At 33.2% G+C, this 18,173-nt stretch overlaps 1 protein-coding gene across 1 annotated transcript in view; it reads right to left on the bottom strand.

Moving 5' to 3' along the window:
• Positions 1-2,954: 2,954 nt before the first annotated feature.
• The window catches only part of LOC133182232 (anoctamin-8-like), a 33,537-nt gene continuing 18,318 nt past the window's right edge, over positions 2,955-18,173 (bottom strand). The window contains exons 7-15 of the mRNA XM_061316987.1: positions 15,856-16,002; positions 13,900-14,041; positions 13,490-13,545; positions 11,269-11,343; positions 9,680-10,117; positions 8,212-8,409; positions 7,131-7,262; positions 5,416-5,526; positions 2,955-4,390 (exon numbers count right to left, since the gene is read on the bottom strand). Of these exons, the coding sequence (XP_061172971.1) occupies positions 4,205-4,390; positions 5,416-5,526; positions 7,131-7,262; positions 8,212-8,409; positions 9,680-10,117; positions 11,269-11,343; positions 13,490-13,545; positions 13,900-14,041; positions 15,856-16,002 (1,485 nt within the window). The 3' untranslated portion in view covers positions 2,955-4,204. The remainder of the gene's footprint in view (positions 4,391-5,415; positions 5,527-7,130; positions 7,263-8,211; positions 8,410-9,679; positions 10,118-11,268; positions 11,344-13,489; positions 13,546-13,899; positions 14,042-15,855; positions 16,003-18,173) is intronic.

The following is an 18,173-nucleotide window of genomic DNA, read 5'->3' as shown; positions in this document are numbered from 1 at the left end:
TTCCTAAAATTTTAAAGAAGAGCATATTTTGGTGAATTTTATTCCATTAACGTACATGTGTTACTTTGTTATACAAATTAAATGTCAACGTCACAACGTTAATGTATGTAACGTCAACGTAATGACGTGATAGTTTTGATAAGGAAAACAATACTAAGTTTAAACGTCTGTAAAAAGAAAACCAGAAAAGATATTGTTAAAAAATAAATTGTTTTACAACATACAAATCTTAGAGTATTATGTGAGAAAGTTTCATTTATTTTGATGACTGGGCCGATTTTGGCACTTCGTGGATTTAGCTCTTTCTCTTGGAATTGAAAATATTCTCTTGGTAAATCCTAGCTTTTCTACTCTAAAATGCTTCAGACAAATGCATGGCAGAGTATTCTTTATGAGACTGATATTTAGTGAAAGTGAATCATGGATGGAATATCTTAAAACAGGGATGTTGTAGAGATGATCGATACATGCATGAATGAATGGGCAAGGGAGTCCAAATACACTATTAGACCCCAAATAGGCTGAGGGCCCTCTAGGCCCCCAGAAGCTCTGAAGTAAATCATGCAAAATCCTGCATTCTTACCATTTCCTGGCATGAAGTTTTCAATCTGAAATTCTCTATTTTAAGGGGAAAAAAAAAAACAAATGTTACTTGTTACCTACTTTTTATTGTCATCTTTTACACTTTTATTTATTAATGCACATTAAAAAATTCTCTCATCAGCTGTTACAACAATTAATTGATGTTTCCAATGAATTTTTTAACTGGCTGAATAATTTCTTCAAAGGACATCCTTAACAATTTTATTTCCTTATTCACATTGAAAGATTTAAGCATCCTTCATGAATCGTGAATGATGCTTGTAGTAAAACTTCAATTTATTTTGTACTGAATTATACTTCTAATCTTATAAAATCTTTAGAACTTCTGAAATTACATGTTAAATTGAATCAATAAAGTAGGTATAAAGTGAAGCCAAAACAGATTTATCAGAAAAAAAATGGTATAATCAGAAAATATTGCGAAACTTAAAAAAAAAAAAAATACAATATTTTAAATGGATTAAACAAGTTTGAATAGTGGAATCCCAATTAAAAGCATAAAAAAAAAATCAAGTCAGAAAAAAAGGTCACCATGACCTACTTCTGAGTCATATCACAATATGAAATCCTAAGATGTATCCACTGATAAGATTTGATGATTTTAGTCCTTATAGTGTGCAAAATATCTAAGTTTTAACAAAACATCATTTTAGGTCAATTATGAAGTGACCTTGAGGCAACGCCCTTTGCCCTAGGGTGTTGCCTCGGGACAATTTATAATCTATGATGTATCCTCATCCTTATGTTTACGGTTGGTGATAATCTGCCCAGTGTTCATGAGAAGATTATTCAGCAACCACTACTTTTATATATTTCCCTAATTATCTCCCTCTGTTGATAGGTCACATTCCTATTATTAGTATAAATGAAAGCCCTTAATTGGCCTAAGGATACTTTGCGACAAATTTGATAAAAATTGGCCAAGGGGTTCTTGAAATACATGACCCACACTCCAAAAAGTTTATGCACACTGCACAACAGGCCAAAGCATTAGCTCTTTGAGGCTTTGGCACAGAAGAGCTATAAACACAATCCCCTGGACCTGAGAATGTACTTCTCCCAATAATATCTAACAAATAAACCAAGAGATTCTAGATACTCCTCATCCAAACTTTATTTTCAGGGTTTCTGATAATCAGTCCAAGCAATAAAATGCCACACACTAAGAGTATTTAATGGTTTAATTTCCAAGAGGCAAAAAAAGAAATGAAACACCAATTTTCATTAATGACAACATGAAATGAACCCCAAAGAGATACAAAATAAATATTGAGTAATTATAAATATACACATGTCTAAAGAAGGCATGTGTGATAAATAATCAGAATCTTAAGATGAAACCTAGCTTCCATTACTGGATAAACCAGCAGGAAGTCTTGATGTTCTTTAAAATGTCTGTTGACATGCATTACGCACATCCTAAATACTCAATAGCTGCAGAACTGTAGCTCTCTGGTTGAGAAAATTCTTATCTGTCGGAATTTTCTCAACCAGAGAGCTACAGTTCTGCAGCTAAATACTCAAAAGACAAAAGATAGTGGATACTAATTATTCTTTTTAAAGTCAAAGGACAAGTTCTAGGTCTCATTATCATTAACAGCTGTGTCCTGTATAAGGATACTGTATGGAACACTATATTTGATAGATATCAAAGCCCTACCTCTCATGGTTCAGAAATAAAATAAAATGTATACCAAAAGTAGGTCAAAGTTCAATATCAATCAGTTCAACATCCTAACCATCTCTCATGTTCAAGATGTGTAGGAATGACAAATACCTTGCGAGACAGACATGTAACAGAGATGTGATCCCCCAAAGTCACTCTGCAATCAGTTAATAAAAAAATTGCTGCCACTAAGTATACAATTTTTGGCTGAAAACTGAGATCAGAATAATATAAGACTACAGAACTGTTATGGAAGTGTGGAGCTGTGGAATGGCTTTGAAATTGTGAAAATCTGTCAATATAAAATGGGTCATCTGATATCAAAAGGGGGGTGTCGTGGGTGTTTGGGTGGGTAGGGGGTTATACTGGAAAAAGATAAAGTAAATCTTGAAGTTTTTAGTTGACATTATCAAATCTTTCATGTTATTAACCACTTCATGGTGACGACCTTTTACAGTGTGAGAATACGTACTTTTTTTTTGCATCAAAATAAATAGAAAATCTGAAAATTAACATAACTTAAACTAGTCATGTGTTTGAAACTTAATAAATAATATCTGACAGTCCCTTGAGGATTTCATCAAATACATAAAATATACACACAACCTACACAATTATGCAATATGTTTGAAAATACAAGTATAATAAAAATTTCAAATACAGTTACAAAACTGATATTCTCCAAGATATGCATAATACATTACTCCTCATAAACAAAATTAATGATAACAAACAGAAATTCTACACATTAATAAAATATCAATGAGCAATATAAGATTCCCTGTGTCTAAGAAAAAAAAGAAAGATTTTTACAATATCTTATAAAATGCATGAACACTGTGTGGAATTTACATTATAAAATATACTTCATTAGATAGATAAAAATAATTATTCCTTTGTTGTTAATCAGATAGGCTTCAATTTTTTAGTTTATTGCTACAGAACGGCTGTATTGCACAAAATGGAAGCACTAATTTGAAAAATATAATTATGCAGTGTGGAGGTATAAACTAACATTGATTAGATCATATTGAGATTCACAGGTATGAATATGAATGGGATATGAACAAGTGATCAAAATTCATATGATAACCCTGTCAAATAAAAAAGAAATGATATTTTTAAAAAAAAAATGTATAAAAATAAAACACAACATACAAATAGGAAGTTAACAAAAAAAGGGATTGAAATGCTGATAAAATGGATAACAAAAAACTCACACTGTACACCTAAAATTTAAAATCCTAATCGCTCATCAAGAACATGTACTTAAGCTTATTACCATTACACATGACCTTTATAAGAATTATATACTATACTGTAAAAACAACAAGCATCCAATCAAGTCTCTAACAAGCTAAATAATTTGATTTAATATATCATAAGGTATGTATAAGCCTCACCTTTCTCTTAACAAGAAGGAATAAAAATCAAGGCTAAATAGAGTAATCACTGTGAGAGCTATTTTACATTTTACAAGCATTTTACATTTTCATTATCTATTCACATGGCTAATCTTACTAGAAAGAGAATTTTTTTCATGTATGTAATATTTTAAAAGCTCACAAAAACTTTGGCCATGAAAATACTGATATTCTATTGCATGGAAAATATTGCAGTGCTTAACAAACATTTTGTCATCTTGAGACAGATCCAAATGTAGAAACATCAGTCTTACCATTTTTGGCCGAATATAATATGCACTTTTTTCCTAGAATATTTTTTTTGTAAAGTTTGAATGAAATTTGACCAAAATTTTATGTACTATTATCTTATTTTAGTCTACATGTACATTTTTTGTATAAATATTCTTCTTTCCTGGATATTGTAAAATTAAAACATTTTCCAGTTAGCCTGCATCAAGATATGCCATGATCAGTAAAAGGTGGAAAGAAGAGGGAGATGGAATGAGTCTTTAAAATATTACGGTCCTCCTTAGACTGCTGCCTCTTTGTCACTAGATACTTCTTGTTCCATTGTGTTTATAATAGTTTCTGTGGCTTCTTGTTTAGTCTCACTCTGATGCAGGTTCTCACGACGAAATTTCTGTCGAGCCAGTATCTTCTCCCGGATTTCAGCTGAACTACTTGTTGCTATACACTGCACCTCTGCCTCAAATTTCTTTAAAAAAAGGATGTGTTGATGAAAATTTGATGCCCCTGTATCACTGCTCATGGCCAAGGTTTAAGTTTTTCAAAAGTAAGTCAAAAATACTGGTACCTAAATAAAGGTCTTGTCATAAGGAATACACATGTGAAATGTGATAGCCCTTGCAACAACCATTCAAAAGTTACAGTCTATATAGGTTAAAGTTTTTCAAAAGAAGCTCAAACTTCAAGGTCATGACCTTGAAGTTTGAGCTTCTTTTGAAAAACTTTAAATACTGGTACCAAAAGAAAGTTCTTGATAAAAGGAATGCACAATATAAAAGCCCTAGCACCAACTGTCAAAAGTTATGGCAGAGGTTAAAGTTTGTTTAAAAGTACTGTAGATCACTAAATTTTCGCGACACCTTATTTTCGCAAGGTTGTTGTTTGGTATTTAAAAGCAATACAAAATTTTCACTGATTTTGGTTATTGCTCTATATAATCTTTAAATATAGAATTATATGTGAGAATAAAATTTTTCCGACTACACAGTCTCACGTAATTTTGCAAAAATAAAGTTCTCACAAATAATATGTGATTTACAGTAAGTCAAACTCAAAGGTCAAGATCAATAGGTCAAACTGTTGGTATCAAAAAGAAAGGTCTTGTGACAAAGAATACACATGTGAAATATGAAAGCCCTAAACCAACTGTTCAGAAGTTACGGCCAAGGTTAAATTTTTGCAGACAGACAGATAGACAAAGAGATGGACAGACCAAAAACTACTGGTATATGCCCCCGAATCTCCAATTAAGGAGGCATAAAAAAGATGAAAACAGTTTTTTGGTGTGGTGCAATTATTCTTAAAATTCTTGAGAGGATTTCATGAATCATTTCAAAATTATCTTTCAAGAAAAGACCATATGTTCAGCTGTATAACTAGTACATGTCATGTATGTTGTATCCAAAACCTACTGGTACATACTTTAATCTGATCTTATATGTATATAACTGAACCAAATTAAATATTAAAATAGAAATTTCAAACTTGTTATACTTTAAGAGCTTCCCTCCTTAGGAACTCTAGTTTGGCTCTTTTGGTTTCTATGGTTTCTGGAATATCTGGAATGGCATAGGCTATCAAGAACTTCAGTCCCAAAATTATATGCTGAAAATAATCAAAAACTCGGTCAGGCTTTGTGGACACACTTTAAAAAACTAAAAGGTAAAATTAAACAAGAGGCCTTAGGGCCTGAACAGTCACCTGAGTATAATACAATCCTGTAAAGGATCCATGAAATGAAAAGTAGATCTATTTACTTGCCTGTACTTGCCAGTGCTATTACACTCCCATTTGTCACTATCACCATACTAAACAACAACACAATAATGTATGAGTGTATGAAACAGTGTATACATAGTAAACACACAGTAAACCCTGCAAATTCCTTCTAATGTTGACATCTCTTGATCTTTGAATATTCTTTATATTCAAAAATGAAAAACTTTTGCAAATAAACTTCAATGCCTGCACCAGAGTTCATGCTCATTCCTCTTATAATAATATAGGTATAAGGTGATGTCCATAAACCATATTCAGATTTAACTGGCACAGTAATTTATCTGATTATTTCCTGTGTAGCGTGTAACACAAACTTTGATTGGATACAAAGCTGGGTGTAAATTTCTGTCCACCCAACTTGGGGTAAATAACATGACGTCACAATGCATAATTTCTCTATCATAAAAAGCAAATAACATGATGTCACTGTGCATTGTAAGACGTAGAAAATCTTATCAATAGTTTGAAACACAGTTGATTGAACTTGTTTACAAAGAATTTATTTGGGTACATAGGAAATAAATTCTTCTCCAGGTCCAATCAAGGGTATACAGGGATTTACCCCAAGTTGTATTCCATACACCTTCACCCTTCTGCCTCAGGTTGTATGGAATAAAACACGGAGTAAATCCCTGTACAACCTTGAGTCCTTGATTGGACCTGGATAACTAATAATATCCAGGAACAGAGAAGAAGATTTTCAAAGAATTCATGCATTTTTACTATATATATTACCAATAGAGCCCCACCCTAACACCACAGGCCCTGAATTTCACAATTTAGGAAGAAGTGCCCCTGCACATCCTAACCATAAAGTTAGTTTGTCTGCTAAATACTTAGGAGTGGAGAAGATTTTCAAAGAATTCATGCATTTTCACTATATAATTAATAGAGCACAACCATAAACCAGAACCCTTGATCAAGGGCTTTATTTTCAGTAGAGGGCACAATGCTTATTATAAGCATGCCAACAGTTTGTCTGCTTTATGTCCAGAAGTAAAGAGGAAGATTTTTAAAGATTGCATTAATTTTTATGGTTTTAACCCCATCCCTCAGGCCCCAGGGAGGCAGGGACCATGAAATTCAAAACTTGTGTTCCCTTCACCCATAACTGCTATATGCCAAGATTGGTTGATATTGGTTATTAATAAGCAGTTCCATAGCAGAAGCTAAAAATGTTCTAAACGTTACACCCAATACACAACAGATAAAAACAGATAGCAATATGAGTGACTCAGGTGACTTAAAAATGCTGATCAGTTTGTTACTTTAAATCTTAAAGCTTTAATTGTGACAATTATAGTCCCAAATTTTAAACAAAAAGATAATTATCTCCAACGGTTGACAAAATATACCCCATCTATCCAATAAATCTTAGATGAGGTATAAATGTCACAAAATAAAGGAATACAAACTGGAGAATTTATTACCTCTAAAAGAACAATGATAAGAATGACAGTTTCTATGGAGGCCCCTGGAACCATTCTCTGAACTTGACCCGATACTCCAATCAGAGCACAGTTTACTATGATAGCAATTACTCCCATCAACTCCAATGCATCCTGACAAAAGTTAAAAACCTTACATTAGACAAATTAACAAAACTTTTTTTGCAGACTGTTCTAAGGCTTGTGAGGCTTATGATGTTTGGATAGATATATTTCAATACTGGTATTATTAGTTACATAGTTTTGTACTGAGTGGGTACAGGATAATACCTATTAGTAAAATTTTACACTTGGAGAAGCGAAGCCAAGCCAGGTATGAAATTTACTAACCAGGTATCATCTCATACCCGGACACTACAAAACTATGTAACAAATTTATCCCATCGATTACATAATTACCCGGTATATATTCAGGTGTATATGGTTTGTAAAATTGTTTCTCCCTGCTACATGTTTCATCAGTCCTGTACAGTGCCTATCATGATGTCATGTTGTGTTACTTAATATTCTCTATTGAGTGTTTCATGCAGTAATAATGTACAGACAGTTTTGAAAAATTTAAGTAAAGGCAGAAAAAGATTTCATAATGTGTGCTCAGTACTGATGTTAGTTAACTTTGTAATTGTCAACAGACACTCATCAAGCCATGTGTCCATTGACAATTATAAAGATTAAGGAACTCAAGTTGTTCTAAGTGTTACAAAAGAACGATAACTGTATTGACTTTGTATTGATTTTCAAGTAATCATGTACAAGTATTACACTGCCATCACACTTCAACCAATCACAAGCCAGAATTTTATTGAAAAATTATCAGAGAAGGGAAAAATGTACTTGATAGGTTTTTTAAATAAAAAAAGATGTCTCCTTCCTATTCCTGGCTATAAGTACATGACCTTGACCTCTCAGATATGGCCTTGAGTCAAGGTTATGACACATTTTTAAGGTCATTGTCAACAGCACTGAAACTTGGTGAAAAGACATGAAAACAAAAGAGTTCAGTAAGTTGTAAATGTGACAAAGAACTTTCAATGTAACTCTTCCCAAATTTTTTTTTCCATACCTGCCATGTCCCAATGTTCTCTACAGATCTACCAAAAGGTCTCTGATATGTCATACAGAGTTTAAAGGCATCACTTCTGACCTCCACTATATTGTTCAGCAGTGCACAGAGGGCAGCCAAAGGGAAGGCAGAGGAAAAGAGGGTCACATAACCAAACTGTATAAACATTTCTAGGTAGTCTTCTAAGGTGTCCTCATACTAAGAATAAGAAGGAAAAAAGATGTAACAGAACTGAATAAAAATCTCAAGGTAGTCCTCCAAAGTGTCCTCCAAAGTGTCCTCCACAGGAACAAGTAACATACTATGCTTGATTTTATGTGATCACTACATATACAAAAAGAAAAGGAAACCAATGTATGTCAGCCCAACTTTACATGGGGGGGGGGGTTCAAATTGAAAAACACTCCATATTTTCAATAACATACCTTGTAACAGTGGAATAATGACTGGAATCATTTAGCAATAAATATTCTTTAATATAAACCCTATAAAGATCATTTAAGAGGCCTTTAAGCTGCGTTTCACAAACTCAATATCCTGTCATGCAGGTTGATGTAGTTTAAAACTTTAAGTCTTCTCAATTCATTCAATTTGCTCAACACTGCATTTAATGCAGGACATGATTGGTCAACAATGTTTTTCTAGAACATTTTTGACCAATCACTTTCTGCCTTTCAATCTGAATGGGGTTTCCCAAAACCGTGTCTTCTCTTGGCTTGGGCTTTACTGTGTAAGAAAAAATTCTGTAAATCGAAGAAATGGGGTGTTATAATTGCAAATATCAAATTAGAGAGAGAGATAGTTTATGTTAAGACTGAAAGTACAGTTTACTGTTTATGTTTTCCGGAAAGACTTCAAAACTGGATTTAATGCTCGAACTTTACCCCATTTTAGAGGACCACTTAAAGTTCATCGACTCACATGATTGAATATGGAGTTAGTATAATCCAACTTAAATGCTATATATATGAATGAGGTTACATTTTTACTAAAAAATAATTATTGTAGTATTATTCCAGTTGTTATTTTATTGGCTGCAACATATTTTCTTTAAGAAACAGAATATTTTTGAGATCAACCCTGTGTAAATTCAGGCCAACGTTGGTTCGAAAATTCCCTTTTCATTTTTGTTTTTATAGAGTGATTACATAAAATTAAACATAGTATGTTACCGGCCCATGGTGTCCTCATACTAAAAATAAAAAAGACAATAAAACCAAACTGTATAAATATCTCAGTCCTCCAAAGTGTCCTCATACTAAAAACAGAAAGGGAAAAGATGTAACCAAACTGTATAAACATCTCCGGGACATACCAGACTAAGCACTACAATAAATGTACTCCTTCTTTAAACAATCTTTTATAAAAATTGTTCGCTTTGCTTTTGCACTTCAAACAAATGTTTTCAGTTATCCTTGCTTGTAAATTAAGTCGGTTTCTGACTTGATACACAGTGCTCTGTTATTACCTGTTTCATGGCACTTTCCACCTCAGCCTGAGTGAGGGAGAGAGGTTTTTTCTGTTTTTCTTTGATATCCAAGAGTTCATCATCTCCCTGTATTTCTCCTTCACATGTTCTTCTTTGTCTAACATCACAAGAGTCCTGAACACTGTCACTCTCAACAAAATCCCCATTAACAGATTCACACTTGTCAGTGCTAAGCTGATCAGGAGAAGATAACTCCTGGTCATTCACACTGGATTCTGGAATATCCAGATTTGATGAAGCCTTGCAATTAGATGAATCCTTGCAATAAGAGGAGACTGTCTTTCCCTCAGGAATGATGAGATCTTTTGTCATTTCATATCCCACTTTGTAGAGTTTGGCTTTCCACTGTAGATATGGCAAAAAAGCCTCCTTCAGATTCCCAATGATTTGACGAGTAATTAGGATTGCTGCCAATTGCTGTAGACAAAATTTTGAAATGCTAACAGGAATTATTGTTAAATAACATGTTTTATATTTCTCATTCTTTTTCACAAAGTGAAATTCCATCATATTTTTAACCTGAATTCTCTGACAAAACTTTGTAAAAGTTTTTAGGAACCATGACAAAATCAGTTGTCAAAATCAATAACCAATACATACTATCATGTATCATAAAAGAGTTTACTTGTGTACCAAGTCTTATTGAAAAGGACCAAAACTGTTGGAGGAGTAGCATTTTGAATGAATTTCAAAGAAATTTCGAATTTTAATTTTAGCAACCATGGTAACATTGATTTTCAAAATCAAAAACCAATGAAAAGAGTTATGTATCTTAGTATAGTCTAATTCTGTACCAAGCCTTATTGAAATTCGACCAAAACTGTGGGATGACTAATGTTTTGGAGTGAATTTCAAAGAAATTTCTATTTTCAGTAACCATGACGATACCATTTGCTGAAATCAAAAACCTGATACACAGAATTACGTACGTGTCTTAGGACAGTCTACTAGTGTACCAAGTCTTGATGAAATTGACCAAAACTAAAGGAAGATTTAGCATTTTGAAAAACTGTTTACAGATTGACAAACATATTGTTTGTACAGTTGAGAGATAAATTGTTGAAAGTAAAAACAGTATGGGGTTCCTTTCAGTAGCTAAATCCATTGCAGGGTGTTCAAGTCCAAAGATTTGTCTGCACATTCTTTCACACTGCAGTTATATATGTTCATATTTTTACTACAGAGTGGGGTAAAATTTCAGTTTGAGGTTCGTTAAGTCCATAGTTAATATTTTGTCTGAAAATTCTTGTGGGGTCAAGTCTATATTTAGGTTTTTTTAAACCTCCTACTGACAAATCTTACATTAATAAACCATGTTATTTTGGGGTTAACACCACAATAAAAAAAGATCCCAAAAATGCTGGAAAATACACAAAATTTACCTCTCCTAAGAGCAAACAGACAGACGGACAACAAACACCTCACTAATGCATAAGCTCTTCTGGTCTCTGACGAGTAGAGCTAAAAATATGCTTTGGATTCCATTATATCCAAACAATTGTAAAAATTTACAAAAAGAAACCATTTAAAGCATTTCAGTTCTACAACATAAAATGATGACCACTTACATCACAAAGCCTATCCATGTCTCGTAAATAAAACGCAATGTAGAAAAGAGACAGGAAAGAGTTCACAAACTGAAACTAGAAAGTTTAAAAATACATATACTACATGTATCTAAAGAAAGAATTTGAATCATTTTATATTATTTTATGATGAGCTTTTAAAGTTTTGCAGAAGTATTTACAGTACATGTACTTAGGTAGTATTTTGAGAGAGTTAAAAAGGAAACACAAAAGATTTTATTTATATACTGGAATGACCCATAGGTCACAATGCTCACCTGAGTTACCATTTCTCCTACCAATAAATGAAAATGTAGATAAATGAAGTCTCTTACTGTGATCATAGATTTTAAATTCCAAGTCTTCAAAGAATTTTGACAAAGTGCCATTACTGAATAAAGTTGGAGGTGATTATCAGATGATGTAATTTAGAAGTTGCTTTGAAAATAAAATCACTCAGCAACACCTATACATAAAACTTTGATTCTCCTGTTAGGTCCCTATCAAAGCCATGATCTGAACAAATGTGTATCTTAAAGGGTTTTTATCACATATCTAAATTTTCTTAAAATGACACACTATTATATTCTTGAAACATATAATTATCGTTTAATTATGAAATAGCTTTGAAAACAGTCATAATTAGCCGATAAAATGCCCATAATATAGTCTAAGAGTTCTCGAAGTAAAAATCTCCACTAATTAGATAAGGGTCACGTGGTACTGAAACATCATAGGTGTCAATGGTCAATTAGAACTTGTAAAGCTTATCGTAAGAAAAATGTATCAAATAGATTTTGACGTTAAATAATATAAACTACACAATAAGGTCGGTGGAAATTTTGACACTGACGATATTCTTTTAGTTACAGACGGACAATCTTTTATGTATGAACGTCTAGCAGAGAGAAATAACCAAGAAAATATGCTGACAATAGGCGAGGACACCGAAGATGAAGCCGTTGACAACTCGGGACTTAATTCCAACTAAATAGAACGAATAACTAAAGTTGGACTTCGTATATATTTATAAATATGAAAATTTTAAATTCAACTTCTCATTATTTTAATAAACTGTATATAAATATTCTATCTGTTCCAGTGAATATCATGTACTAGAAATGACATTTCTTCAACACTGTTCCATGGCACCGTACGCCATTACGAAGTTCATAACATTCCTACTAGCATGTCCTATATTCTGTGCAACTTAAAAAATGTGTGTTGGGTATTTTTTCCGTTTTAAAAAGGTATCATGTCCTTAAAACCTAAAAATCCTGATCGGGCATAAACAATTGTTCTAAATGGAGACAAAACTCTCGCGTTTGCAGAAAAAAGGGCCCCCTTTCACTTCTCAACCAAGTCCAGGAAATATGGAAAAAAGTCTTCCTAAAACCTTTCTTGTGCGCATTTGTGCATCCTAAAGCCACAAATCATACCTAATTATCTGTCAATTATCCAATTATCACTTATTTATTTACTAACAGGTTTAATATACATAACAAATGAGCCGTTTTGTATACAGAATAAGTACTTTGCTTGACCAGGATTGACACCTATGACATCAGAGCAAGGGCGCATAACATCGGCGATCAAAATATGCATATTGAGAAATTCAAACTTTGAATCGCTGAATCATCAAAAATATTAATTTTCTAGCAAAGATTTTTAAATATATGATTTTAATAACATGTAAACTTTGTTATATCAAAAAATTTTGATACGTGATAAAAACCATTTAACTTTGAAAGGAAGTCTTCACTTAAGATTATAATATCTTTTCTAGCTCAGTGGTTTAAAAAAAAATCTATATGATCCACTCTACTTTTTTTCTATTTATGAATTATCTCCCTTTGAAAAGAGGCAAGGCCTTTCAATCCCCTTCATCCAAGGATACTTTGTACCAAGATATGTTGAAACTGACCTTGTTGCTCTTAAGAAGTTGCAACTACATGTACTGACAGTCTACCAACATATACATGGCAAACATTAAAATGACTGGCAGACAGATCATATAGACACATTTTGATAAGAAAGCTCAAAGCTCAACTGAGACTTAAAGTAAAAATGAGCTTAAAAGGTATGATAAAACATAGCAAATATTAAAACAGACAAAAATTTACACATATTACTCTTCAGATTTACACAGAAATATTCAAACTAGATTTTCACAACTGAGACACATTGATATATTTGTAGACAATTGAAAGATTAACAGACTCACCAAAACCAACTTAACAATCAAGTGGTTCCAGTATGTTTCTTCCATTCTATAATTTTCTGAATTAAAAAAAATCAACAAATATGAGGCCATCTTTAAAAATTTGTTTGTTTGCCCTCTCCCGACTGACTGGCTAAAAATGGCCAAACTCAAAACTTTTTTTAACCTCCAGGAAAAAATTATTTTTTTATACATTCCAGAAAATACATTTTGAAAAATTCAGCATTGATTTGGAAATTTTCTGTGAAAAAAAAATTCCCACCTACCTACCAACCCAAATTTTTCATTCTGAGTCGGGAGAGGGCAAGCAAACATTATCTTTTAAAGTTGGCCTGATAAAAAAAAATGATCAGGTAAATTAAATCTAATATGGATGATTATTCATATTCATGTAAAGCAGCAATTTTTCATACCTAAGTCATTTAGCCACTTAGCAATGGTTTTATAAATTTCATCTAAAACACCAATGGACACAGCAAGGAGGATTTTTGGTAGAAAGGAGAAAAAGCCTGGAACATCACCATTATTAACAAGAGAGTTGATCCACTCTTGGACCTGTCAATACAATTATAAGAAAATTGTTTGACCACTTTTGTAGAGTGAAACACTAACTAAAGATTGAAACATCTAGAGAACAACAATAATACATTTAATCATAACAAGAGATCCACGGCTCAAAATGCTCACACAAGTCTATTTTGGCTGATGAATACAGTGGCTGCAACGTTGTTGCTGACAAACCAATCTTGTAGAATCGTTCGTATAACGTGTGTGATCGTTCGTGTAATGTGAGAGATCATGCGATCGTTTGTGGTTTTAATCGTGCGTGATCGTGCGGTAAGAAACATGCAAATTTCGTTTTGTAAGTTTTTATCGGAATTTAATTTGTTAAAGAAGCATTTCGCTTGTCTGTTTATTTTTTTAAAATTGAAATAAAAGAAATGAAGCATGATTTACATAATTGAACGAACTAATTATCGCTAGTAATAAAGCAATCTAGTAAGTTGTACAATTTTGTATTAAATTCTCTTAAAATGGCGTACCTTTTAAAGATAAAACAAATTTTAAGATTTTTAACCGATTTTCTTCTCTGATAAAAATTTTGTTTACTGCTAATTGTGGTCAGTATATTTATTATATCAATTAAAACATCATAAATGTATATCTTTACAAATAAAGAAATAAATAATTCCCAATGCTTACATGAACATTTATTCGGCGAATGTACCCGACATGATTGTCTGGGTTACTTTTCTCAGTGTTTATCCCTGATACTTATTTTACTTTTATAATTTCTGCAAATGAATGAATTGTAAAATCATTGCTGATTTTAAAGATTCACAAGCGGAAAAATGGATATAGTTTTAATTCATTTAGTATGCCATTTTTTATCCCCCCCCCCTTTCTGCATATCCTAAAATCCATTAGAATCAAACTCACGGTTTACCTACAGTGACATCTGATATGCACCAACTGATGATAAATTACGTATTGGCTGTATCGAAAAGATAAAAAAAAATCAAATTCCCTAAGTCGTAAAATTACATAAATAATTATTAGTAATCTAAAATAAATACTAAAATAATTAAGTCTTATTTTGTTTCAAATATATCCATTTCTAAATATTTTTTCCATTTTCCAAAGTCAATGATTTGCAATAATAATAATTTTCAATCTAAAATATCTATATTAAGCCTTATATTGTTTCGAAAATATCCACTCCTAAATATTTCTAACTATTTTGCATGAAGAATCGCGCGTTTGTGTTAGCAATCTTGAAAGAGCATGTAACGTGTAGAATCGTGTGCTTGAAGGATCGTTCGTGTAACAGGTTTAATCGTGCGTTAATCGTGTGGAATCGTTCGTGTAACGTGATCGTTCATGTAAGTTGTCAACAATAATGTTGCAGCTACTGTACTTATTACAAATGATAAGTAAAATCCCAAATTGTGGTTATGGAAATAAGCTTAATTCCTGCTTTCAGAAGTTCTATGATAAATACACTAACCTAAGCATATGGATTTGACAAATTACAGCTTTAACTGTCCTTCAGGAACTCTATTTCTATCAAAAACTTTAAACTTAGACTTTAACCTGAGGTTTTATTTGTTTAAATGTAATCTGCATAACATAAGAATGGTTTCAAATTAGTAAGAGACATTGCGGCATCAGAATTATTTTTAAAGATTTTACAGAACATTTTCTACAAACTTCACTTAAATTTGAATCCTAAATCAGCATTGTGGCCAACCCTGACTCCAGGGGGCAGGCCAGGACTATAACAAACATATATCAATACTCCTAAGGAGAAATATATTTGCAGAGTGTAAAATATTTAATAAACATTGCAATATTGATGTTGAACTTACCTCAAAAATTAACAGCATGATAACAAAAACAACCAGAAGACACATAATTATGACAGGGTAGGAGACAAAATATCGAAACAGATTTCTCTTCCAGGAGGGATAAAATGGCTCCAGTCTGCCAGTCACTGGACTAACTTCTAGTCTCCCCTACATAAAAAGTATAGAACTATCAGCAGCTTTCCTGAACAAGAGGCCCAAGGGCCTTAACGGTCACCTGAGTACAACAATTTAGAGGATCCATAAACTCATAAACGAAGCTTTGTTGCCCAATAGCAAGGAAAATAGTACGATTATGATCATAATAGATGTCTCTATTATTACCTCTCACATTGGCCTCACTTGGCCCTTGAAGAACATTTAAAAAGATAAGTTATATTTGTTTCATTTTTATTCATCTATTATTTCCAAGTCTACCTGATTATTAAAACTATGAAAGTACTTTTTGCATTATACAATAAATGTTCTTGCATAATTTTCTTATTCTAATAATCTTTCAAATACATTATCTACAGTGATTAATTATCAAAGGTGAATGGCAAAGGTGACTAACTTCACTAAGTAGAATACAAATTAATAGAGCCCTGGCAAGGACCAGAACACTTGACTAAATGGTCCAGATGTTCAAAATTCTGGTAAAAATACCTTGCTTATTAAAACTTTTACTCTGTTTGCTTCTAATATGCCCTGGAGCAGAGGAGATTTTCAAAGAAATAATGCATTTTCACTATTTAACACAGCCCTACCCTAACACCAAAACACATGACCTAGGGTCATGGAAATTTACAAATTTGGAAGAGGTACCCTCATCATCATAACTATGCAATTAGTTGAAGATTTTCAAAGAATTCACACATTTTCACTATATAATCAAAAAGAGCCCCCCCCCCCCCCCCCCCCGAGAAACAACAGAACCCCTGGGACCACAAGTTTTAAAAAATTTGTAAAAGCATCCTTGCTCATCATAACTATACACTTGTTTCTTTGCTTTATAACCAGGAGTAGAAAAAAATATTTTGAAAGAAATTATGAATTTTCACTATATAATCAATAGAGTCCCCCCCCCCTTCACCAGAACCCCTGACCCAGGGGCCATGAAATTCACAATTTTGGAAGAGGCTGCCATGCTCATCATAACTATGTACTCAGTTAGTATATTTCATACCCAGGAGCAGAGAGGAAGATTTTCAAAGATTTAATGCATTTTCACTATATAATCAATAGAGCCCCCCCCCCCCCCAATACCAGAACCCCTGACCCAGGGACCATGAAATTCACAATTTTGGAAGAGGCTGCTATGCTCATCATAACTATGTACTTAGTTAGTTTATTTAATACCCAGGAGCAGAGAAGAAGATTTTCAAAGAAATAATGCATTTTCACTATATAATCAGTAGAGCCCCGCCCTAACACCCAAACCCCTGACCCAGGGGCCATGAAAATCACAATTTTGGAAGAGGCAGCCATGCTCATTATAACTACATACTTAGTTAGTTTATTTCATACCCAGGAGCAGAGAAGAAGATTTTCAAAGATTTAATGCATTTTCACTATATAATAAATAGCCCCCCCCCCCTCCTAACACCCAAACCCCTGACCCAGGGGCCATGAAAATCACAATTTTGGAAGAGGCAGCCATGCTCATTATAACTACATACTTAGTTAGTTTATTTCATACCCAGGAGCAGAGAAGAAGATTTTCAAAGATTTAATGCATTTTCACTATATAATAAATAGCCCCCCCCCCCCCTGCTAACACCAGAACCCCTGACCCAGGGACCATGAAATTCACAATTTTGGAAGAGGCAGCCATGCTCATCATAACTATGTACTCAGTTAGTATATTTCATACCCAGGAGCAGAGAGGAAGATTTTCAAAGATTTAATGCATTTTCACTATATAATCAATAGAGCCCCCCCCCCCCCCCCCTCCAATACCAGAACCCCTGACCCAGGGACCATGAAATTCACAATTTTGGAAGAGGCTGCTATGCTCATCATAACTATGTACTTAGTTAGTTTATTTCATACCCAGGAGCAGAGAAGAAGATTTTCAAAGATTTAATGCATTTTCACTATATAATCAATAGAGCCACGCCCTAACACCCAAACCCCTGACCCAGGGGCCATGAAAATCACAATTTTGGAAGAGGCAGCCATGCTCATTATAACTACATACTTAGTTAGTTTATTTCATACCCAGGAGCAGAGAAGAAGATTTTCAAAGATTTAATGCATTTTCACTATATAATCAAAAGAGCCCCCCCACTCCCTAACACCCAAACCCCTGACCCAGGGGCCATGAAAATCACAATTTTGGA

This window comes from Saccostrea echinata, unplaced genomic scaffold (assembly GCF_033153115.1).
Source record: "Saccostrea echinata isolate AGI-Se365-2 ecotype Australia unplaced genomic scaffold, CSIRO_AGI_Sech_v1 ptg000009l, whole genome shotgun sequence".
Taxonomy (NCBI): domain Eukaryota; kingdom Metazoa; phylum Mollusca; class Bivalvia; order Ostreida; family Ostreidae; genus Saccostrea; species Saccostrea echinata.
This window is presented reverse-complemented; position numbering and strand designations above follow the sequence as displayed.